Source organism: Clarias gariepinus, chromosome 12, assembly GCF_024256425.1.
Source record: "Clarias gariepinus isolate MV-2021 ecotype Netherlands chromosome 12, CGAR_prim_01v2, whole genome shotgun sequence".
In the NCBI taxonomy this organism is placed as follows: Eukaryota; Metazoa; Chordata; class Actinopteri; order Siluriformes; family Clariidae; genus Clarias; species Clarias gariepinus.
The window spans coordinates 1,457,760-1,482,803 of NC_071111.1; the positions used below are offsets into that span (position 1 = coordinate 1,457,760).

A 25,044-nucleotide genomic window follows, 5' to 3' on the forward strand; every position below is an offset into this window, starting at 1 on the left:
AATAACATTTTCAAGATTCAAGATTCAAATAACTTTATTTATCCCAGAGGGAAATTGCTTTTTTCGCATATCCCAATTAGGAAACTGGGGTCAGAACGCAGGGTCAGCCAGCTTGCAGCGCCCCTGGAGCAGATAGGGTTAATGGCCTTGCTCAAGGGCTCAACAGTGGTAGCTTGGCGATGCTGGGGCTCGAACCCCCGACCTTCCGATCAGTACCCCAGTAACCTGCAGCCTTAACCAACTAAGCCACCACTGCCCTGTTCTTTGGACAAGAAATGACCGTGTATATTCTTTTACCCTTTATCTCAGTGATTCAGACTAATTAAAACAGTATTTTAACCATACATTTTTTACAGAATGCATTAAACACAGTCATTTTTATTTTACAAACCTAACCTGTTTGTAATGTGTATGCATGTGTGTCCTTTGATGGATTGGAGACCTGTCCAGGTGTCCCCTGCCTCATGCACACAGTCCCCTGGGACAGGTCCTCACTCTAGATGTCCGTACATCAGAGACTTTGACTATCTTTAAACGACGACTCAAGACGCATCTGTTCCCCCCCCCCCCCCCCCAAAAAAAAAACAAACAAAAAAAAAAAACATCTTCCCAGTTGTGTTGGACTTATGGCACTTAGTTATTAACCTAGTTAACCCAGTGTAAGTATGTCTCCAATGATGTAAACATTAAAGCACTTTTTGTAAGTCGCTCTGGATAAGAGCGTCTGCCAAATGCCTAAATGTAAATGTCCTCACAACGCTGTACATGATAAGAGGCATAGAAGATGAATGATATCCCAGATAGCACACACACGTCGCGGAGACGTCTATGCGACGTCATCTTTTTCATCTGGCAGATGTCTGATTCATGTCGGATAGACGTCGTTTTATTAAAACACCCCCCCCTCCCATAATTTTAATTAAATATATTAATTATATTATAATTAACCATGGTCAACAGAATTCTGTGAAGGAAGGAAGCATAAGACAAACGGTATAAAACTAAGATTTTTATTTTATATTTAATAAAAACCCTGTTTTATACCAGCAGCAACTTACAAATGAGGTCTCAATGTGAAAAGACACCGCAAATAAGTATTAATCATAGAAACAAAAATGTAACACCAACAGAAATGTTTTGTACTTTATAACTGTCCGTTATGACTTTTTCAATATGACCGTTAGAGACGGTTGGTCAGGAAACTCCTGAAGTCAGATGCAGACAGGACACTTTCACTCACAAACTCCTGTGAAAAAATACAGAAATAGATTCAATTAAAATTCATGATACTTAATTTATCAAATGAACAATATTTATACTTTGTTTCTCTCGCTTCACAACTCATGAGAACAGACCGAAAACAGAACCGAACCGCTGATTAAGCACGCGCATATAACTGTCAGTATTTTAAGTGTGATTTAAAATACAAGAAATAGCTTAAACCAAAATAACGTGACTAAACATCGCTAAACAGCAGGTGACATTTATGTTAAGTATTTCGTTTCTATTTAGAAAGATGGGAATTACAGTTTTTGCCTGTTGCTTGAACACATTTTGCAAAACTTCGCTCATTGTGCCAAAACTCTAAACACAAGTAAACATGACACAACACTGGGAAATATACCATTCACATCTGTGCCAAATTGAAACTCTACTCTCAAAACCTAAACTCTGCTATCAAAACCTAACATTCCTTTATCAAAATGTAACTCTGATGACAAAATGACACATACTTGTATCATATGCAAACACTTTTAGATCAGGGGGAACACACTAGTCTACTTTATATAAAACACTGCAGTCTTTGAATTTCATTGTTTATTCCTAAGGCATATTTTCAGAAGGCATATTTTTAAACAACCAAAAAGCAAATAGGCCTACTCAATGTTGTACATTGCAGCACTGTACATTGTAGTACCATGAATTCAGATAAAGCAAAAAAAAAAAAAAACATAATACAGTAATAGAAAAAACACTATACATCATGACAATTGTGCATACGTGGGCTCATGGATCCCGCCGTCTGTTTGGGTCTGGCCACAGACCACATGGTTAATGACATGGTCCACCAAAGTTGCTTTTATATCATCAGAAATATGGGTCCGTGCATGGCCTCTTTGACCTCCTCCTCCTCCTCCTCTTGCTTTCCCTCTATCCATGCTTGCAAAGTTCTTGAAATGGCTAAACTGAGGGCTTTTTGTAGTTGTCTAATTGGTGTTCAGTTTTGCAAGTAAGTGCCTTCAGGTGTGTATTTGAGTGGTTGCAATGTGTTTTGTATTTTGGATACATGTGTTTTCCAAATGGCACCCTGAGATTTCATTTTTGAACGAAGTGTCTTATGTATGAAATAGAGTGTAGTATGCAGGACCATGTGTGTTGCATAAAGGAGTAAGTGTGTTGCATAATTGCAACTAGAGTGCAAAGCAGCGCTTTTGTTTAAGGTATGGGTACATGTGTTTGAGGTATGGTAACAAAAGCTTCAAGTTGTGTTACTTTAGTCTAAGCATGGGTTTATAGTGTTCAAGCAACAGGCAAAAACTGTAATTCCTGCTTACCTTTTCCACATGACCGCCAAACGTTTGTCTTCTCAACAAACTCTACTTCTTCTTCTTCTTCTTTGGAGTTTAACAGCGGCTTGCATCCATAAGTGTTGCACTACTGCCACCTTCTGGTTGATTATCCTTTGGTGTTTCTCCACTTTATTTCCAGATTATTTAAATATATATATTTCCTGTCCACATACCAGCAAACTTCGGATAATAAAGATACGTCGTATAGACGTAAAGGCGATTGTATCATTTAACAGCTCAAACAGGCGATCTACAGACGATCAAAATACGACTATAAAAAAATGAACACAATGTTTACCAGATGATACGCTCTTTAGCAGTCGCCTCTGCGACATACCTGTGCTATCTGGGATATGATATGATACAATTGTGATGAAACAAACTCTATTTAAAGGTGTATGCGCAGTAATACAGTAGTTGGTGACTTTCGGTGTGTGACGTAGCTTCCTGTTTTTGTATCGTTGCCGCAAAAGTTTCACGTCTGTATCAGCATTTAAATAATATAGCTTTTTTCGTTTATACAATAATAATATGAATAGCAACTAGTTTTTACGTTTTTCATACTGGACTTCGCCTTTTTCCATTTTTTGCGCTTTTTGGAGAACACGTGAGTTTCTTCGTCTAAGAACAACTAACGGATTTTCAGCTCAGAACAACTAAACTCCGACTCAGAGACAATATAATGAACAATATTCAGCTTGTCCAGTGTGTAGAGTGCAGGATGTTTGGACATTCTTCCTCCGTTATTACTGATTGTGATAGGTGTGTGTAAGTGAGCACTTTAGAGAGGGTTAGAGAGTGGGAGAGCTATTCCCGTGTTATTCCCGTAGCGGACAGTCCCCCCCACTATAACTACAAAATTATATTTGAACATAAATTTATAGGTAAATGGTTTACAAATTACATGAGACAATAAAATAAAATTTGCAATATAAAATATACTGTATATGTTGTACATAAAAATAGAAATATTAATATTTTTTCCATATACATGTATACTTTTATATTGTTTATTTTATAATAAATTTGTTTCATCTAATTTTATCATAAACAATATTTATTTTTATTATATATAAATATTTATTTGCATGTTCATGACAAATCCCTGAAAATTAAATGTGCCACAAAATAAACATTATACAAGAATTTGTATCAATGGTCTTGATGGCAGTCTCATGCCTAGGCTTCATTATAATATTAATATCATATTTGATAATAATAAACCTATGAATTTATGTTCTAATATAATACTTGATAGCGATTATGTATGGGGGACAATCCATGACATTTTAGCGCATAACACCTGGCATGGTTCTGTGTTCACTGTTTCCCCATTAGCCCCAAAATCGCATAGTGCCTTGCGCATTAGCTTTAGCATTTAGCTTACAATTTAAACAAGGAAGAAAAAAGCACACGCGTACACAGAAAATCATGCACTTACAATTCAGTCATACACATATTGGTGAAAAATCATACACATTTACGGGAGAGATGCTGTGCCCTTCTGGGCCACCGTAATCTCGCTGCTGCATTCTGGACTAGCTGAAGCTTGTTTATTCACCTAGTTGAACAACCAGACAGTAAGGCGTTAGAATAGTCCAACCTAGAGGTGATAAAACCATGAACTAGTTTTTCTGCACCATTTAGTAACAATATATTTCTTATCCTGGCAATATTTCTGAGGTGAAAGAATGCTATCCTGGTAATATTATCTACATGTGCTTCAAATGAAAGGCTGGAATCTATAATCACACCGAGGTCTTTTACTGTTGCACTCGATGGAACAGAAAGGCCATCTAAAGTTACAGTGTGATCTAGAATCTTACCTTCTAGCTGTATGCGGTTCTATGACTAGAACCACTTGTAGTTCAAAAGGATTCAGCTTCATTGACAACGTCAATAGTTTTTTGGGGGCCATAGACAACTTTTTAAACTGGATGGTCTCCACCCAAACTTGGTGCAAGGTTGCTAAAGGTAAAAATATCTATTTCTCCCTCCATCATCCTTCAGCAGAGTGTGCCAATCCTCTCAACCTGAATGGCACATGCACACCTGGACAAAGTATGAGTGACCACAGCTTTCGTGTCATCATGTGGTTAAAGAATCCCACAAGGACACTGATAACAGCACGCAACCAAAACAACCACTGCTCATGGACATCCCAGCTGAGTCCTGCCCACAGAGATCATCACAGACAGACTGTGACATACTACAACAGCTCCAAGATAACCTTCTGGAAAACAGCCAGAGAATTCAGGACAATATACTACAGCCACTGGAAACACCAGAACCAGAGCCCATCTCACCAGACACAGTATCCCTCTCTCCAGCATCTCCACTATTTAGCTTCTCACAGAAAATGGAAGAGCTGGTGACTATAATGGGACCAAACTCTCCCACCCTTTTTTGCGGCAAGCCTCAGATGTGCCTGTAGCTTTCTCTATCTCTGTTTTAATATGTGAAAAGTCTAAGTCCTTTTCAAGCCATATGGCTGACCCATCTAATCTCCGACCTGTTATGCATCAAACTAAGATTACTGTAGGGACTTAAAGTAATGCCATCAAGTTAGCATTTTTAAATATTAGCTCGCTAAAAAATAAATAATTTTTAATCAATGATTTGATTACCACAAACAAATTGGATTTTATGTTTTTAAATGAAACTTGGTTAGATGATAGCTGCAGTGCATCAGTCCTAAATGAAACAGCCTCTCATAACTTTTCTTTCATGAGTGTCTGCAGAACTGTTAGGAGAGGCGGAGGTGTAGCTGCTCTATTTAAATGTAAGCACGTGTCATTTGGTACATCACTTTTAAATATCTAGGTATATTGCTGAAAGGTGCCACGTATTCTGTTCATCATTATTTGCTGGAACAGGGGACTTTAATATTCACATTGATAATGTAGAGATCAATACTACAAAAGAAATGTTAAGTGTTCTAAACACTTTTGACCTGATTCAGCACGTGCACGAGCCCACACATAACCGTGGACACACTTTAGATTTACTCATCAGTAAGGGTCTAAGCATCTCATCAATTATTATAAAGGACGTAGCAGTATCTGATCACTTCTGTATTTTTTTTTATATCTGTTACCACTGAATCTAGATCTGTGTCTATCAGAAAGAGATGCATTAATGAGATGACTAGTGCACTATTTATGAAGGCTATATCTTTAACACCAAGCATTTCTGCAGACTCTGTTAATCTTCTCCTTGATTCCTTTAACTTAAAAGTTAAGAATGTTATTGATGATATTGCTCCGGAAAAGGTCCGAAAGATGGGCAGACAGAAATCACTATGAAGAAAATCAACAGCAGTTCAGAATATAAAAAGACAATGTCGAAAAGCTGAACGTGTGTGGCGGAAGATGGACCTTGAAATTCACTATAGCATCTGCAGTAGGTACACAATTGGAATGTTGGTTTTACCGCCACGGTGCTCGGCGGCAGCATTTGGGTTTGTGTGTTTGCAGGCTTTTACCAGTAAGTGGCGCTATACAACTTCAGACTGACGCCTCAGGCCTTAGTTCATTCTCTGCAGGATTAATAAGCCACAGCTCCTTTAAAAGCGGAACCTAGTAGCGGATAAAACCAAGTGAAACATTGTAGTTAACACTTGAAGCTCCAAGGTCAGTCATTTGACCGCAATGGGGTAAAAAAAAAAAATACTTTACACTCTATCAAATTCCAGGACCCTCCTTTCATGACTTTTCCTAGATCTGTGAGTTTAATAACCCTGTATGCTTACATTTTTAAAATCGCACCAGTAAAAGTCAGTATAAAGCTATTTTGCTCTTATTTACGTGAAATCGCTGACAGCTGCGTGGCGGCATGCCGTTTCCTGTATTTTCCAACCTGCGATTCTCATTTCTCTCAGCAGATGGCGCAAGGGATTGCGCATACTATCTATGCGTCATTCAGTGTGTGTATATAACTATCTCAGGTTTCATTTCATATATGCAGTTATTATATGCATTATATATATATATATATATAATCAGCGATATTTTATAAAGAGATTTAGGGGATTTCGCTTTACTTAATTTTATAACGTTTTGGGAAAATTCATTAGTTTGTTCATTCTCTTTGAAGCTTCCGTGAAATTATCGCTAAAACAATGTAATGACCCCTCCTAAGGATATAAAGCTTTATTATTGTGTTTGAATAAATCAGATCTACAACAGCAGATAATAAACTATGCTATGGCATAACCGAAGCAAACACCACGATTATGCCTCGTTTCGTTCAGTGTTGCTAGGCAACAGACCACGTGCCTAATCGGCGGGAACATGGTTCACTTGGCCGCGGTGTATTATAAACATGCGGAATGTTCCACTGTTTATGCTCACATAAGAATTATGTAATAAAAGCGAGGGAAATGTGGAAGTGATGTGTGGCCACTCAATGAGAGCTAAACCAAAGATTTCGGTAACTACACTGAGTGTAACATCTGCATAGTGACAGTAAACAGCTGAACACTTTCACTTTTCCGTTTACCTCTGAGAAAAAAAAGCTGTATTTTTTTTGTTTATATTTAGAATTTTTATAACATTACAAGAAGGTAACAGTTTCGTCAGAGTAGTTAGTGCCCTTGTAGAGAATAAATAAATGAATAACACCTTCCAACCACCTCTCAAGAGAGGGGCAAACAAAAATACAGCTTTTTACTAGGAGGTAAATGGAAAAGTGAAGTTGTTCAGCTGTTTAAGGTAAACCTGCTCAGAACACTTACATTAGTCTAGAGATAGGTTAAATAATCACGCATGGCCACAGTTTGTTAAGTAATGTACTGAAATCAAGAAATAGAATGTGTGTGTGGTGTTGAGAGAAGACTCAGAGAGCAGGTGTGATGTTTATTCTCTCTGTACTCCTCAGTGCACTTTAAAGAGGAAGAAGAAGAAAAAACAACACAATAACAGGTGTGTGTCTTCACCATGCAACCACGGGGGGGCGCAATCCAGTGTCTTCTTGTGCCAGTCCCAAGTCTGGATAAATGCAGAGGGTTGTGTCAGGAAGGGCATCCGACATAAAACATTTGCCAAATCAATGATGCGAATCAAGAATATAATTCCCATACCGGATCGGTCGTGGCCCGGGTTAACAACAACCGCCACTGGTGTTGTTGACCTACAGGGTGCTGGTGGAAATTGGGCTACTGTTGGTCTAAGAAGGAGAGGAGGAAGGCGTGTATGTAAGCAGAAAGAGAAGAGGAAAGGCAAGAATTTAGGAGTGATAGTAGGGACTTTGAATGTTGGGACCATGACAGGGAAGGGAAGAGAGTTAGTTGATATGATGCAGAGAAGAAAGGTGGATATACTGTGTGTCCAGGAGACCAGGTGGAAAGGTAGCAAGGCTAGAAGCTTAGGATCAGGGTTCAAATTGTTTTACCATGGTGTGGATAGGAAAAGAAATGGAGTAGGAGTTATTCTAAAAGAGGAGTTTGTAAGGAATGTTCTAGAGGTGAAGAGAGTATCAGATAGGGTGATGAGTCTAAAGCTGGAAATTTAAGGGATAATGTTCAATGTTGTTAGTGGTTATGCCCCACAGATAGGATGTGAGTTAAAAGAGAAGGAGAAATTCTGGAGTGAGTTAGATGAAGTGATGCAGAGCATCCCCAGGGGTGAAAGAGTGATAATTGGTGCAGACTTCAATGGACATGTTGGGGAAGGGAACAGAGGTGATGAAAATGTGATGGGCAGGTTTGGTCTTCAGGACAGGAATGTAGAAGGACAGATGGTGGTGGACTTTGCAAAGAGGATGGAAATGGCAGTAGTAAATACTTTCTTCCAGAAGAGGCAGGAACATAGGGTGACATATAAGAGTGGAGGCAGAAGCACTCAGGTCGACTACATCTTGTGTCGACGTTGTAACCTGAAAGAGATCAGTGACTGCAAAGTGTTGGTAGGGAAGAGTGTAGCCAGACAACACAGAATGGTGGTGTGTAAAATAACTCTGGTGGTGAGGAAGGCGAAGAGGACAAAGGCAGAGCAGAGGACAAAGTGGTGGAAGCTGAGAAAGGAAGAATGTTGTGAAGTCTTTAGGGAGGAGTTGAGACAGGCTATGGGTGGTCAGGAGGTGCTTTCAGTTGACTGGACAACTACAGCCAATGTGATCAGGGAGACAGGTAGGAGGGTACTTGGTGTATCATCAAGTAAGGGGAAAGTGGACAAGGAGACTTGGTGGTGGAATGAGGAAGTCCAGGAGTGTATACAGGGAAAGAGGCTAGCTAAGAAGAAGTGGGACACTGAGAGGAAGGAAGAGAGTAGACAGGAGTACAGGGAGATGCAGAGTAAGGTGAAGGTAGAGGTGGCAAAGGCCAAACAAAGAGCATATGAGGACTTGTATGCTAGGCTAGACAGTAAGGAGGGAGAGGGGGATCTGTACAGGTTAGCAAGGCAGAGAGATAGAGATGGGAAGGATGTGCAGCAGGTTAGAGTGATTAAAGATAGAGATGGAAATGTACTGACAGATGCCAGGAGGGTGATGGAAAGATGGAAGGAGTACTTTAAGGAGTTGATGAATGAGGAAAACGAAAGAGAACAAAGAGTAGAAGAGGTGACTGTTGTGGAACAGGAAGTAGCAAATATTGGTAGAAGTGAGGTGAGAAGGGCGTTGAAGAGGATGAAGAGTGGAAAGGCTGTTGGTCCTGATGACATACCTGTGGAGGTATGGAAGTGCTTAGGAGAGGTGGCAGTAGAGTTTTTGACAAGTTTGTTTAACAAGATCTTGGAGAGTGAGAGGATTCCAGAGGAATGGAGGAGAAGTGTATTGCTGTAAATTCTTTTGTAAGTGTTATTAACCCGAATGTTTGCAATCGATGCCCTTTTTGTAAAAAGAAGGAAACAATTTTTCATTGTTTTTATGGAATGTAAAAGATTGTGTTATTTATTTGATTTTTTTACATTGTTGTTGGGTAAGGTTAATGAATGTTTTACTGTTCAGAGTTTTATTCTTGGGTATCATTATACAAAAAAAAAAAACAAGATAAAAGTCAACTTTTAAATTTTATTGAAGGTGAAGCAAAAATGGCAATATACAGGTCCTTCTCAAAAAATTAGCATATTGTGATAAAGTTCATTATTTTCTGTAATGTACTGATAGACTTTCATATATTTTAGATTTATTACACACAACTGAAGTAGTTCAAGCCTTTTAATTATTTTAATATTGATGATTTTGGCATACAGCTCATGAAAACCCAAAATTCCTATCTCAAAAAAATAGCATATCATGAAAAGGTTCTGTAAACGAGCTATTAACCTAATCATCTGAATCAACTAATGATTTGGAATTAACTCTAAACACCTGCAAAAGATTCCTGAGGCTTTTAAAAACTCCCAGCCTGGTTCATTACTCAAAACCGCAATCATGGGTAAGACTGCCGACCTGACTGTAGTCACTTCACTTCACCTCAGTAGTGATGAAGTGCTTTGAACGCCTGGTCAGAGACTTCATCATCTCTTCAATACCAGACACACTGGACCCACTACAGTTCGCTTATCCTCCAAACCGTTCCACGCACGATGCAATCTCTCATCTCCTCCATACATCTCTCACTCACCTGGACACTCGGTGGGGGAATTATGTGAAAATGCTCTTCATCGACTACAGTTCTGCATTTAATACCATAATTCCCTTCACACTTACCACCAAGCTGGAGCACCTGGGAGCTCATCAATGTCTCAGTGGATCTCCAATTTTCTGACTGGCAGACCACAGGCAGTAAGGATGGGCGGACATGTCTCAGCCTCCCTCACTCTCAGCACTGGAGCCCCCCAGGGTTGTGTTCTGAGCCCCCTGCTGTACTTTCTGTACACCCACGACTGCGTGGCCACTACCAACTCCACCACCATCATCAAGTTTGCTGACGACACTGTTGTGGTGGGCCTGATCACGAACAACGATGAGACGGCCTACCTGGAGGAGGTTGGAAATCTGGAGAACTGGTGCCAGAGAAACAATCTCCTCCTGAACGTCAGTAAGACAAAGGAGCTGATAGTGGACTTCAGTACAAAGCAGGTGAGGAACTACCAGACCCCCGTCATCAACAGGAGCCCAGTGGAGAGAGTGGAAAGCTTCAGATACCTCGGTGTTCACATCACGCAGGACCTGGCATGGTCCTGTCACATCAACACCGTGGTGAAAAAGGCCCGGCAGCGTCTCTACCAACTCAGACGCTTAAGAGACTTTAGACTGCCCTCCAAGGTGCTCAGGAATTTCTACTCCTGCACCATAGTGAGCATCCTGACGGGAAACATCACAACCTGGTTCGGGAAAGGCACCATGCAGGACAGACGAGCTCTACAGAGGGTGGTGCGATCAGCTGAGCGCATCATCCGCATCGAGCTCCCTGACCTGCACTCGATCTACAGCAAGCGGTGCTTGACCAAGGCCAGGAAGATCGTGAAGGACCTCAGCCACCCCAATAACGGACTGTTTACTCTGTTGCGGTCTGGGAAGCGATTCCGCTCCCTGAAGGCCAACACAGAGAGACTGAGGAGGAGCTTCTTTCCGCAGGCGATAAGGTCCCTCAACCACAACCACACCACTATGCAGAAGTAACACAATCTTTTCATAATTGATCAAATCTATCAATCTTTTTACATCCATGAACACTATGGACAATTACACGCACACCTTCCTTCATATCTACACTACATGTTGTACGTTTACATCCTGGACCATTGCACAAAGACACTTTAATAACTTTGCACACCTACCTTCACAACTACACTACATGTTTACGTTTACATCCTGGACCAGTGCACAAAGACACTTTAATAACCTCTGCACAAAGACACTTTGTTCTATGCATATTTGCACACACAGTACAGTATATTTCAATTTGTACAGTATATTTCTATTTTTTTGTACATCATATTTCTATTTTTATTTTTAGTTCTATTTTTCCTAGCACATTTCTATTTTTATTTTTAGTTCTATTTTTCCTAGTTTAATTTAATTTTTTTATTTAATTTTCTATCGTATTTCTTTTATTCATATTTATTTTCTTATTTGTAAACTTTAATTCTCTTTTAGGGTCAATGGCAGTCTTATAAGCATTTCACTACATTTCGTACTGTGTTTGACTGTGTATGTGACAAATAAAATTTGAATTTGATTTGAATTTGACTGCTGTCCAGAAGGCCATCATTGACACCCTTAAGCAAGAGGGTAAGAGACAGAAAGAAATTTCTGAATAAATAGGCTGTTCCCAGAGTGCTGTATCAAGGCACCTCAGTGGGAAGTCTGTGGGGAGGAAAAAGTGTGGCAGAAAAGGCTGCACAACGAGAAGAGGTGACCGGACCCTGAAGAAGATTGTGGAGAAGGACCGATTTCAGACCTTGGGGGACCTGCGGAAGCAGTGGACTGAGTCTGGAGTGGAAACATCCAGAGCCACCATGTACAGGCGTGTGCAGGAAATGGGCTACAGGTGCCGCATTCCCCAGGTCAAGCCACTTTTGAACCAGAAACAGCGGCAGAAGCGCCTGACCTGGGCTACAGAGAAGCAGCACTGGACTGTTGCTCAGTGGTCCAAAGTACTTTTTTCGGATGAAAGGAAATTTTGCATGTCATTCGGAAATCAAGGTGCCAGAGTCTGGAGGAAGACTGGGGAGTCCAGTGTCAAGTACCCACAGTCAGTGATGGTCTGGGGTGCCATGTCAGCTGCTGGTGTTTGTCCACTGTGTTTTATCAAGGGCAGGGTCAATGCAGCTAGCTGTCAGGAGATTTTGGAGCACTTCATGCTTCCACCTGCTGAAAAGCTTTATGGAGATGAAGATTTTATTTTTTAGCACGGCCTGGCACCTGCTCACAGTGCCAAAACCACTGGTAAATGGTTTACTGACCATGGTATTACTGTGCTCAGTTGGCCTGCCAACTCTCCTGACCTGAACCCCATAGAGAATCTGTGGGATATTGTGAAGAGAAAGTTGAGAGACGCAAGACCCAACTCTCTGGATGAGCTTAAGGCCGCTATTGAAGCATCCTGGGCCTCCATAACACCTCAGCAGTGCCACAGGCTGATTGCCTCCATGCCACGCCGCATTGAAACAGTCATTTCTGCAAAAGGATTCCCGACCAAGTATTGAGTGCATAACTGAACATAATTATTTGAAGGTTGACTTTTTTTTTTGTATTAAAAACACTTTTCTTTTATTGGTCGGATGAAATATGCTAATTTTTTGAGATAGGAATTTTGGGTTTTCATGAGCTGTATGCCAAAATCATCAATATTAAAACAATAAAAGGCTTGAACTACTTCAGTTGTGTGTAATGAATCTGAAATATATGAAAGTCTAATGTTTATCAGTACATTACAGAAAATATGGAACTTTATTACAATATGCTATTTTTTTTAAAAAGACCTGTATATGTATATATATATATATATATATATATATATATATATATATATATATATATATATATAAAAGTAGGAGGAACAAAATTGAAGAGGCAGAAGGATGTGATGTATCAATTTTAAAAAATCGGATAAAAGCAAGAGTGTGGGTTGATTTTAAACTTTATAAGATGATGAAAGACTTAATCTTATTTTTAACTCAGTGGTGTTTTAATGATGCAATCTGCTCTGTTGTAAATTAACTTTTATTTTTTTCTTATTTGTTACAATGATTATTGAGTTCTGTGGCCATTAGTGTGTCTAGAATTGTGCTTAGAGTATAATTTGTTAAATAAAATGTTTGGTTAAAATAAAGAATAAAAAAATTCAAATTCTTTCTCTCTCTCTCTCTCTCTCTCTCCAGTTAAAGCATTTACATGGACCACACTCTTGACTTCCATTCCTGATCAGTAAACTCTGTGAGAACAGCTCTCTCTCTCTCTCTCTCTCTCTCTTCCTCCTGTCTCTGGATAATAAAGCACCGAAGCAATCATGGACAAGACTAAATTCTTGTATTTACTTGTATTTTATACAGAAAACTGGATTTATTCTAAGAGATGGAAGTCTAATTTAACTTCAAAGTTTTTTTCCCTTTTTATGTTTTTTTTTTTTTATGACAGATTAAACACATCACCGTCAGCAGAACCACTTTGCACATGTCACTCACTCATTGTCTAAAGCGCTTTATCCTGTATACAGGGTCTATCCCAGGAGACTTAGGGCATGAGACTTAGGGCACACACACACACACACACACACACACACACACACACTACGGGTAAATTGGGAACACCAATCAGCCTAATCTGCAGGTCTTTGGACTGTGGGGGGAAACCAGAGAACCCAGAGGAAACCCATCAAGCATGGAGAGAACATGCAAATTCCACACACACAGACCCTGAGGTGGGAATCAAACCCAGACCCTGGATGTGTGAGGACACAGTGATACTCACTACACTACTGTGTCTCCTACATTTACTTATTTGTAAAAGTAATTCAATAAAACACAAGAGACAGTGTTTTATTAAATTACACAAGAGGAAATTGTGAGTTTTTAACTGACTAAAAATGCTGCACAAATGGATGGAACTGAAACTGTGGTGTGTGTGTGTGTGTGTTTGTTTGTTTGTTTGTTTGTTGTGTGTATGTGAGAGAGAGGAAGAGAAAGCGAGCCTGTGTGTGTGTGTGTGTGTGTGTGTGTGTGTGAGATGTCAGCATGTTTTAACTGGTCACACTGTATTAGAACTCTCTCAGGATCCCAAACAAACACACAGAAACTGCTCTGTCGCGATTCTTTTTAAAGGTGAGGTGCTGGTTAATTTGTTTTTGTTTGTTGTTGTTGTTGTTGTTGTTGTTGTTTTACTTCACACCAGTGATTCTGTTAGTATGCGCTCACGCGAGTGTGACTAGTGATGTTTCTTACTAATTTTTAAACGGTTTAAAAAACATTCTCTCCGTTAATGTGTGTGTGTGTGTGTGTGTGTGTGTGTAATGTGCATGGACACACACACATACACACACACACACACACATTAACAGACAGACCGTTTTTAAAACCTTAAAAATAAATCCTGACAAATAAGTGTTTCCTTTTGTGCATGCATGTGCTGTGTGTGTGTGTTGGTGTGTGTGTGTGTCAGGGCATGACATTAACTTTTCTGCTCACTGGCCAATGTGGCTAGTGGATTTCCGGAGTCACTAGCCATCCAGCCTTTTTACTAGCCACAATTTTGTTACCAGAAAATCACAGTTTTCCTTTCACCATGATACGTTAATATTTGTTATATCTAGATTTACTTATAAACGACAGCATACACTGTATCACTATAGTAGTAGTCAAGTATTCAGTACTGTTAAGACAGCTCCCAATATAAAAACATGCAAACATCAACAGTATATTCTGTTTATTGAACTTAAATTCAAGTCTCTTATGACATGAATTGAAAAATAACAGATTTAGTACAACTGAACTCATTCTGATATTAAAAATACAGCAACTCGGAACATTAATCATTTTATTGTGTTATTGTTTGTACTATAAAAGCCCTTTAAGGAAATGATGCACACACACCAAACAGGAAGTAAAAGTGTGTGTGTGTGACTTAGTGATGGGAAGTTCGAATCATTTTAGTGACTCGGTTCTTTGAATCTCGTTCATCAAAATGAGCTAATCTTTTTTGAGTCATTTCGTTCATTTGATCAAAAATAAATTAAAATGTTGCGTTTTCAATAAAAATACCCCCAACACATCTACATACACAAATTTTGGCTATAGTTCCACTTATGAAAATATTACAATGCAGCTAAGGACATATTATAATAAACAGAATGAGTAACTCACCATCATATCCTCCAATCTAAGTCGTTTGTTCTTTTCAATCTATTGCACTGTATAGCGTCTATGGGAGTCACGTGTCAAAAGAACGAATGACTCGAGACTTGAAGACTTATTGCTGAGAATCGTTCAATACTGTTTCCTCTATATAACATACGGAGATTTTGCGATGCTTTGCGCATGCGCGCCCAATAGAAAATGAACGAATCACTCTCTTAGAATACTCGTTCATCTGAGTCATGTTAAAGATTCCTTCAAAAACACCTGCATTTGCCAATGTCAAGCCCTGGTGTGTGTGTGTGTGTAATGTGCGTGCACACACACACACACACACACAGCGCCTGCATGCACAAACGGAAACACTAATCTGTCAGGATTTATTTTTAAGTTTTTTTTAAGTTAAAGTTCAGGTTTATTTGTTTTATTTTTACTTTATATTTTGTGGTAACTAATTATGCTCGTAATCCGAGGTTCCACTGTATATAAATACAATATAATCTTTGTGTTTGTAATGAATTCATAGTTTATAAATGTCTATAAGCAGAAACATAACTCATATGTGGTTTAACACCTCCTCCTACAGACTTATCTATATGTGAAGGTTTGCAGCCCCACTGATCCTGTTTTAGATGTGAAAATCTAACGGTAAAAAAAATCTAACAGAGGAAACAAACAAGAGAATTTTAGAACATGCAGTAATTAAATTGATTGCTTTTACTTTACTGACAAACTTTATTCGAACTATCTAATGTAAAATAAAATGTAACAAAGTCTAAAGAAAGAAAACTATTGTAATGAATCACGTTACAGTGAAACCTCGAATGGTGAGTAACCCAGTTTGTGAGCGTTCCACAAAACAAGCAAGTCTTGACTTACGAGTGCCACATATTATCGAGCATCATGTGGCAGGCATGCGCTTTTTTTTAAAGCCGAGAGTCATGTGATCACAACTAAGCCAATGGTTTTTCTCTCTCGCGCTGTGGAATTGTGGGTAATCATCTCCCTTTGTCTCAGTGCGCGTTGTCACTCACATAGTCAACATCCATGCGCACATGTACTGTTTACTATAACACTGTGTGCATTGGAGCATCTTTTATTTTGTGTTGGTGTAGGATGACTTTCACACACACGTTTACCGAATAGAGACATACCCATTTTTGCTTGTGAGGGTAAGTCTCTATTCGGTAAACTGTGTGTGTGTGAGTGTGTGTGAGAGAGAGAAAGTCATACTACACAGCAGTCCCACCCCACCTTCCCTTCGTTCCCCCTCCTCCTCTCATCTCTCATCTCACACCAGCCATGATTCTTTTCAAAGGTCAAGTGCAGGTAAATTTGTTTTATTTTTACTTTATATTTTGTATTAATTATTTTTATATGAATAATAATTTGTTGTGGAACAAATCGTCTGAGTTTCCATTATTTCTTATGGGGAAAATGATGCTCACAATCCAAGGTTCCACTGTATTTTGTATATTAATGTTTATACAGTGTTGCATAAAAACAGTTAAACTAGTTTAAGAAACATTTTTAATTAAACAAAAAGTATTAAAATTGACTGTGAATGTTTTCACAAAGCTTTTAAAAAAGGACAAATATTATGTTCAAATTGTTTGGGTGATATCAGTGTGATTTGTTTTTCCTTAAATTGTGCAACCTCACACAGTTTTTGTCCAGCTGATAATCAGTTGAGTTTATAGTTGAGTTTTTGTTGCAGTGTAAATATGGAGTTAGTATTAATAATATATTGGTTGAATTTTAATTAAAAATATAATATATTGTGGGGTGATTCCATCTCAAATCAACCAGAGGGTTCCACCACATGATCACAGATTTTGCTGATTTTTTCACCAATTGTTGATATTGCCATGAAAATAAAAAAACCCATTTTTTTTGTCCCAACTCCCACTCGTTAAAAAATGGCAGCCATCTTAATTTTTAGCCTCAAAGTGCTTTAAGACATGCCACGCCCCTTTTTGAATTCCTTTTTTCCTTGATAACTCACTTGCTATATGTCATATGGAGATGAAACTGTCTATATTTATGTAAGTTTTTATGTAGATTCAGATTCTGCAATCGGAATTTGCTATCTGCTGTGGTTATGGAGATATTTTTGAAAAAACATTTTTTGGGGGTACCCCTTTTCGACCCCCCAGAACCCAAGGTCTGCATGTATATATGTTACTCAAAAAAATAGGGGTTACTTCACATCACCTTATCTTGAAAATAAATAAAAACCAGAGTTGTGTTATGCCCTGTTTTATAGAAATCATCAAAAATTAATTGTCTAGGTTTTGCAACATTAAATGATTTGACACACAGAAATGTACTGCAATATCTGTAGAATACTTAATGCATACTCATAAAATCTGCTCCTTTCAAAGTAAAAGTTACCTCAAATTCTTCTGTAATGCATGTCTAGTCAAAGACTGATAATGACGTTATTCATCTCTCTACACTAAAAGGACTAATCACAGTTTTTTTTTTTATCACCCTGGGTATCTGATTCAGAAAGAACAAAGCCCACAAAAATGAGTTCATGGAATAAGACCAAAAGGGTACATGTACGAGACCTGTCAAGTTGCAGTGACACAAATAATATCAACTAGGAAAGGCATGCACTTAGTAGCTACCAAAGGCATTTTGATAGGAAATGCCTCCACAAATTTGTAAAAAAAAATTATAATTCTTGTACTGGCTGGCTGCACCATCTGAGAAGTAATGCACATGATTTAAATTTGGTAGAAGAACTTTCAGTGGATTCATGAGAACCTTAATAAACTTGTGAACAACAATAGCATTGTGTTCCCTTTCATTACTGACAACACAAAAACTTTTGCAACTTAGTGAACCATCGTTTTCACTACCACCCCTATAGTAAACCACGAAAGGATGCAGAATTACCTGGGATGTATCCCAATGAAAACCTTGAACAGCATCCTGACAAATAAAAAATAACATTCGGCAAAATCCATGAGGATAACGGCCTCCTTTCCAATGGGACGTTTCTCTTTTAGTTCTTTCAAATAAGCAGCTTGGGCCTTGGCTATATAGTGATGAGCTGTGCAGGGGTCACATTTTTCACAAAGTCTCATAATGAATTCCACTGCTTGAACTGAACAATGTAATCTGGGTCCAAATCAGCATTTTTAAATATACCATCAAGATTAGGGCTGGGCCAGATTATACCTTCCACGGTAATACTGGTTCAATGTTAGGCAATGATAAGATAATGAAATATCGTGATAGAATATGGGCATGTGCAGTGCCTTTGTTTCCAAACGCTTATGGCGGAAAAAGCTTGGCGGCGGCGGAGAATAAGAAAGGCGAAAGCGGATCGTTGAATCAAACAGATGAACCAGAATTGGTTTGTAAAAATGGTGCAACTTCAGTGGTGTGGAATTTGCATTTGCACTGTTAAAATTTTATATAGCTTTAATGCACATACAAACAGCTGCTTTGTCTCGTGTCAATCATATCGTCAGTTATATCATTATTGCAATTTTTTAAATATATATCGTGATATGACACATGACACCTTTACTGGTAGATAAGGCCTATTGTGTAAATCCATGTACATTCTCTGTATATAAAATGTGTATCAAATCGTAAAACATTTGCAAAACCTGGACAATTGATTTTTGATGATTTCTATAAAACAGGGCATAACACACCCCTGGTTTTTATTTATTATTAAGATAAGGTGATGTAAAGTAACCCCTATTTTTTGAGTAACATATATACATGCAGACCTTGGGTTCTGGGGGGTTGAAAAGGGGTACCCTAAAAAAATGGTTTTTCAGAAATATCTCCATAACCACAGCAGATAGCCAAATTCCGATTGCAGAATCTGAATCTACATAAAAACTTACATAAATATACCCAGTTTCATCTCCATATGACATATAGCAAGTGGGTTATCAAGAAATAAAGGATTTCAAAAAGGGGCGTGGCATGTCTTAAAGCACTTTGAGGCCAAAAATTAAGATGGCTGCCATTTTTTAACGAGTGGAAGTTGGGACAAAAAATTGGGGGTTTTTATTTTCATGGCAATATCAACAATTGGTAAAAAAATCAGCAAAATCTGAGAGGTGATGGTGGAAAATTTCTCTTTCATTGGTTGATTTGAGATGGAATTACTCTGTGGCATAGGCGGGGCGGCGGCTGACGACCATCATGCCTTGCAGGAGGGGTTTCTGTGTGTTCATCCTGTTGGGGAAGGTTGTTTGGGTTAGTGGCTTCGGCCATGGTAGTGTGTTGGGTGTGTGTGTGACCTGTTAAGTGTGCTGCAGTTCATGCTTAGGCTGAATTGTGTAGGTCTTGAGTGAATGTGTTTGCCATGCTGTATTGTGCCGGTGAAATAAAGTTCTCCCAGCCATTGCATTGGGCAGCAATCAAGCCAACTCATCTCTCCAAGATCCTTCTAGTGGTAAAAACGCTACAATATCAAACTCGTGCTTTAAACAGATTTTATTGTGAGTTTTAATTTGAGTTAATTTTAAATCTCCTGTTTAATCAACATTGATAAATGATATTCTACACAAATCAAGCTTCATACAGAGACATGAAATCTGTATGTTGGAACATTTGTACTGATTGTTGTGTATTGTTTGTATGATCTGTACTTTACTGTCTCACTGAAATGGTTTCTCATTAATCTTCTCTTCTCCAGGTGACCAGAGACATGAAATCTGTGGAGAAACTCCTTATTGTATTTTCTCTGGTTCAAGGTTTGTGTAGAATTGTTAATGTGAATATGACAGGAACTAAATGATTTGTTCATTAGTGTGTGATTCTCTAGTGTAACACAGATTCTTCTTATGTGTGTTTGTGTTACTGTAGTGTAGTTGTGTGTTGTGTTGAATTTGTGTTTCACTGTGAGAATAAGTGTGTGTTTTATTGTAGGAAGTAATATTACAGTGTACCTTGTTAGTGGTTTTAACCCTGTGTGTGTGTGTGTGTGTGTGTGTGTTTGCAGCTGTTTTGTGCAGTGAATTCTCCATCAGTCTACCAGAAAGTGTAGAAGCTCTGAGAGGACTCTGTGTTCTCATACCCTGCAGTTTTCAGATTAATGAACAATATGATGAACAGCTCCAGGGAGATCCTACAGGAGTCTGGTTTAAAGATGGCACTCATGGTGACAATAACAGAGTCTTTCACTCTAAAGTAACTAAAGAAAACAAGATTAAAGGTGAAATTATAGGAGACCTCCGCATGAAGAACTGCACCACCATCTTCTACAACATCAGTGAGAGTGACAGAGGAGTTTATTACTTTAGAATACGTTTAGGAATCCTGAAACACACTTATAAATCTTTATCAGTATCTGTAAGAGTGCGAGGTGAGAGTTGCAGCAGTGTGTGTGTGTACAGTGTAACTGTAATTACACTTATGATGCACTGGAACACACTTAAAACTCATCTCTAATGTGATACTGTGTGTTTATCTCAGACTCTCCAATCAGCCCCTCAATAAGGCTGTATAAGGAGGATCAGGGGGAGGTGGAGGACCAGAATGAGGTGGTGGAGGGAACTTCAGTCAGGATCATCTGCTCTGCTCCAGCTTTATGTTCCTTAAAGAATCCCACTTTTACATGGAACTTCCAGCCTGAGGAGAGAAGACAGGAGCAGAACCACAACACCAGCTTCAGCTCCTCTCAGAACTTCAAAGCTACTCACCTGCATCATGGACTGGATTTCACCTGCACTGCCACCTACTGGCTCCAGAACAAAACTATATCAGTACAGAACTCTCTTACACTCCATGTTCTGTGTAAGTGCTGATTAATCAGTTCACATTCACTACACCTTTAATGATTCATAGAGTCGCCTAAATCCTGTTCTTCCTCCTTCAGATGGTCCTAGAAACACATCAGTATCAGCATCTCCATCTGCTTTAGTGGTTTTGGGCAGTTCAGTGTCTCTGAGTTGCAGCAGTGATGCAAACCCATCAGTGGTGAACTACACCTGGTACAGAGAGAACGGAGAGCAGATGGGAACCGGAGACCATCTCACCATCAACACCACTGATTTTACACACAGTGGTTTATACTACTGTAGAGCTCAAAACCAGTACGGAGATCACAACTCATCTGTTTACCTGGATGTGCAGTGTGAGTTCAGTGCTGTGCTGTGTGTGGTGGGACGTTGGTTTGTCAAATAGTTTATATTAATATGGGCTCAGTCATAAAAAGAAAGTCAACAATGTTTTGCTGTAGTTCTAAAATCCCTCCCAAAAAATCCCAAAATGTTTAATTAATTACAAAACAGAAATTAGGAAACATTTAGTGAATGGGTTAAAAAATGACCTAAATGTCAAATTATGTTGAAAATGTTTCAAATTTCTATTTCAAAGTCTCCTGTTCTTCCTCCTTTAGATGATCCTAGAAACACATTAGTATCAGCCTCTCCATCTGCTACAGTGGTTTTGGGCAGTTCAGTGTCTCTGAGTTGCAGCAGTGATGCAAACCCAGCAGTGCTGAACTACACCTGGTACAGAGAGAACGGAGAGCAGATAGGAACCGGAAACCATCTCACCATCAACACCACTGATTCTACACACAGTGGTTTATACTACTGTAGAGCTCAAAACCAGCATGGAGATCACAACTCATCTAGATACCTGGATGTACAGTGTGAGTATAGTGCTGGAATATTCCTAATGCAATGTCACATAAGATAAGAAAAGTTAAGATAAGATAAGATATAACTTTATTAATCCCACAGTGGGGAAATTTCTTTGTTACAGCAACAGTGTATAAATAGAAAGGAAAAAGAAAAACAATACAATAGTTGCACTTTAAAACGAATTGCACTAGTAAAATTGCTCTCTTATACTCCATGTTCTGTGTAAGTGCTGATTAATCAGTTCCCATTCATTACACTTTTAATGATTCATGGAGTCTCCTTAATCCTGTTCTTCTTTCTTCAGATGGTCCTAGAAACACATCAGTATCAGCATCTCCATCTGCTTTGGTGGTTTTAGGCAGTTCAGTGTCTCTGAGTTGCAGCAGTGATGCAAACCCAGCAGTGCTGACCTACACCTGGTACAGAGCGAAGGAAGAGCAGATAGGAACCGGAGACCATCTCACCATCAACACCACTGATTCTACACACAGTGGTTTATACTACTGTAGAGCTCAAAACCAGCATGGAGATCACAACTTATCTGTCTCCCTGGATGTGCAGTGTGAGTATTTATGAAATTAAAATTAAGAGATGTTTTAGAACTTTAAACACCTGATGCCACCTGACAACACTCTCATTCTAGGTGTGAGCATTTCCTGGGATATTCTATTCTTTTTAGTTACACTAATAAACAGTTACAACTTTAAAACTTAAAAAAAGTTTAATGATTAATATAAAAAACAATAAACTTTAAATTAAATTAAATTATTATTATTTAATTCAAATTAAATTTGTTACATACACAGTCATACAGTATGATATGCTTGTATGACCACTGATGGCCTAAAAACTATAGTGTTTTCAAATAAGGATTATAAAGCATAAAATATGAGAAAAATATATACAAATCTAAAAATATAAAAAATATAAAAAATGTTTAGCTGTAAAATGTTATAATAAATACAATAAAAAGAATTGATAAAAAGAACCGAAAACATTCCTCAGATCTTTGTCTCCACCGCATTGTGCGCATGTGTGTGTCAGCAAAAGCATACTAACAAGCAGAATTAAAGCTTATAAAACTCACCAGATAATAATGGCGGAGTTTAGTACTAGATGTCCCCCTCCTTGCAAAAATTTCCTTTCGGAGGGCGATATGCATACTTTCTGCTTCGAATGTTTGGGTGAGAAGCATGCTCTGGAAGGGCTTAAAGAAGAGTGCGAGCACTGTGATCTTCTTCCCATGAAGGTACTTTCTGTGCGCGTTCTTTAGGGAACCACGAGCCGCACTGCACTTATGGGAATCACAAGCAGACTTGGCCGAGGCACAAGACATGGAGTCCCTCCTTTCTCTCGCCCTCTCCTCGATCCCGAAGTCTCTCCTTCCACTTCACGAGCGCACTCCGGTGCTTCTTGTGGGTGTGTGGAAGAGACTGGCTCTCCTGCTTCTGTGGAAATGGAAGTAGCTACCTCAGAACTTTCCTAACGCCTGCATATTGATTGGCCACAGGAGTGAGCTCACCCAAAACAATCTAAATTAGATGGCAGATTTCTGTCGGGTGGCCACGAGATGAAGCCAAAATGCCGCTCTCTCCCATTTTTTCAGGACCTTCACAACGAATTATCTCATTCTTGGAGTAAACCTTTTCCTTCCCGTACTTTTGTACCATCGTCTTTGTTCTATTCGAACATCGTTGATGCAAAAACACGAGGCTATAGCGTGATGCCCCAGATAGAAGAGACGCTTGTGGGCTATCTCTCTCCTGGGACATCATCCTCATTAAAGAAACCCACGCTTCCCTCCAAGCCGTGTAGAACTTCTACCCTGTTAGGGAAAGCGTTCCAAGCAGCAGGTCAGGCCGGCGCTTCCTTGCACACCATGGCGGTTTTGCAGGCGTATCAGGCTGATCTGATAAAAGATTTGAGCACAAGCGGCACTGTGAATCAAGAAGCATTTACTGAATTACGCCGGGCTACTGATTTATCCCTGCGTGCAACTAAACAGACAGACAGACTGATTTATCCCTGCGTGCAACTAAACTATCGGCCGTTCTATGGCCTCCTTGGTGACCGCTGAAAGACACCTGTGGTTGAATCTGACAGGCATCAAGGACAAGGATCACACATTCCTCTAAAAGCCTACGCGCTCAGGACTGCGTGGGTGATTGCGCCTCTTACTGATAGCGCCCTGTTGGCCCGCCAGTTCCCGGATCTAATATCTCTCCTCAATGGCTCACCTTGGATGATTCCAGTAAGGAGGGATCTTTTGTCTCAGGCGCAGGGGACAATATTTCATCCCTGACCCGAGCTTTGGAACCTTCACGTTTGGGCCCCTGAACGGGACCAACTAAGTCAAGCTGGTCTTCCAGCCAGCGTAATTGACACTATTTTAGCCGCTAGAGCTAGAGCTCCCTCCACTAGGAAAGCTTATGCCCTCAAATGGAATGTTTTCCATGGAAAGTTGGTGCATGACGAAGCAGGTACACCTAGTCCACTGCCGAATTGTTTCAGTGCTGGAGTTCCTGCAAGATTGTGCCCTAGTACCCTCAGTACGTACGTGGCCGCTATTTCAGCCTGCCTTGTTCCGATTGGTTACTGTGGGAAAACACCCTTTAGTTGCCGGTTTTATTCGTGGAGCTAAATGGTTGAGGGCACCCACTAGAGCCATGACCCCTTCATGGGATTTATCTATCGTGCTCTAATTGACACTCCTTTCAAACTGCTAGAGTCAGCGTCTGCCAGGCTTCTGACTCTTAAGGTTTTTCTTATGGCTATTACCTCTCTCAAAAGGATTAAAGATCTGCGCGCCTTGTTAATCTCCCCATCATGCCTGGACCACCCTGGGCTTGTCAAGGCCATTTTGTATCCTCACCCGAACTATCTTCCAAAAGTCCCATTCTCAACCATGCACCCTGTTGTTCTTGAAGCCTTCTGACCTCCGCCTTTCACGGCTTTGGAGCAGAAGAAACTTCACCCACTGTGTCCAGTACGTGCTCTTCGGATCTACATCCACTGCACCAGCCAGTGGCGTAAATCAGAGCAGCTCCTTATAGGCTATGAAGGCCGCAACCCAGATGCTGCGTCCCAATGACGCACTGCCCACGTGACCAG

General features: G+C 39.5%; 1 protein-coding gene across 1 annotated transcript in view; it reads left to right on the forward strand.

Moving 5' to 3' along the window:
• LOC128534660 (myelin-associated glycoprotein-like) overlaps positions 1–25,044 on the forward strand; it is a 61,122-nt gene that overhangs the window by 20,586 nt on the left and 15,492 nt on the right. Inside the window, exons 6-8 of the mRNA XM_053509109.1 lie at positions 21,162–21,419; positions 21,684–21,941; positions 22,238–22,495. Of these exons, the coding sequence (XP_053365084.1) occupies positions 21,162–21,419; positions 21,684–21,941; positions 22,238–22,495 (774 nt within the window). The remainder of the gene's footprint in view (positions 1–21,161; positions 21,420–21,683; positions 21,942–22,237; positions 22,496–25,044) is intronic.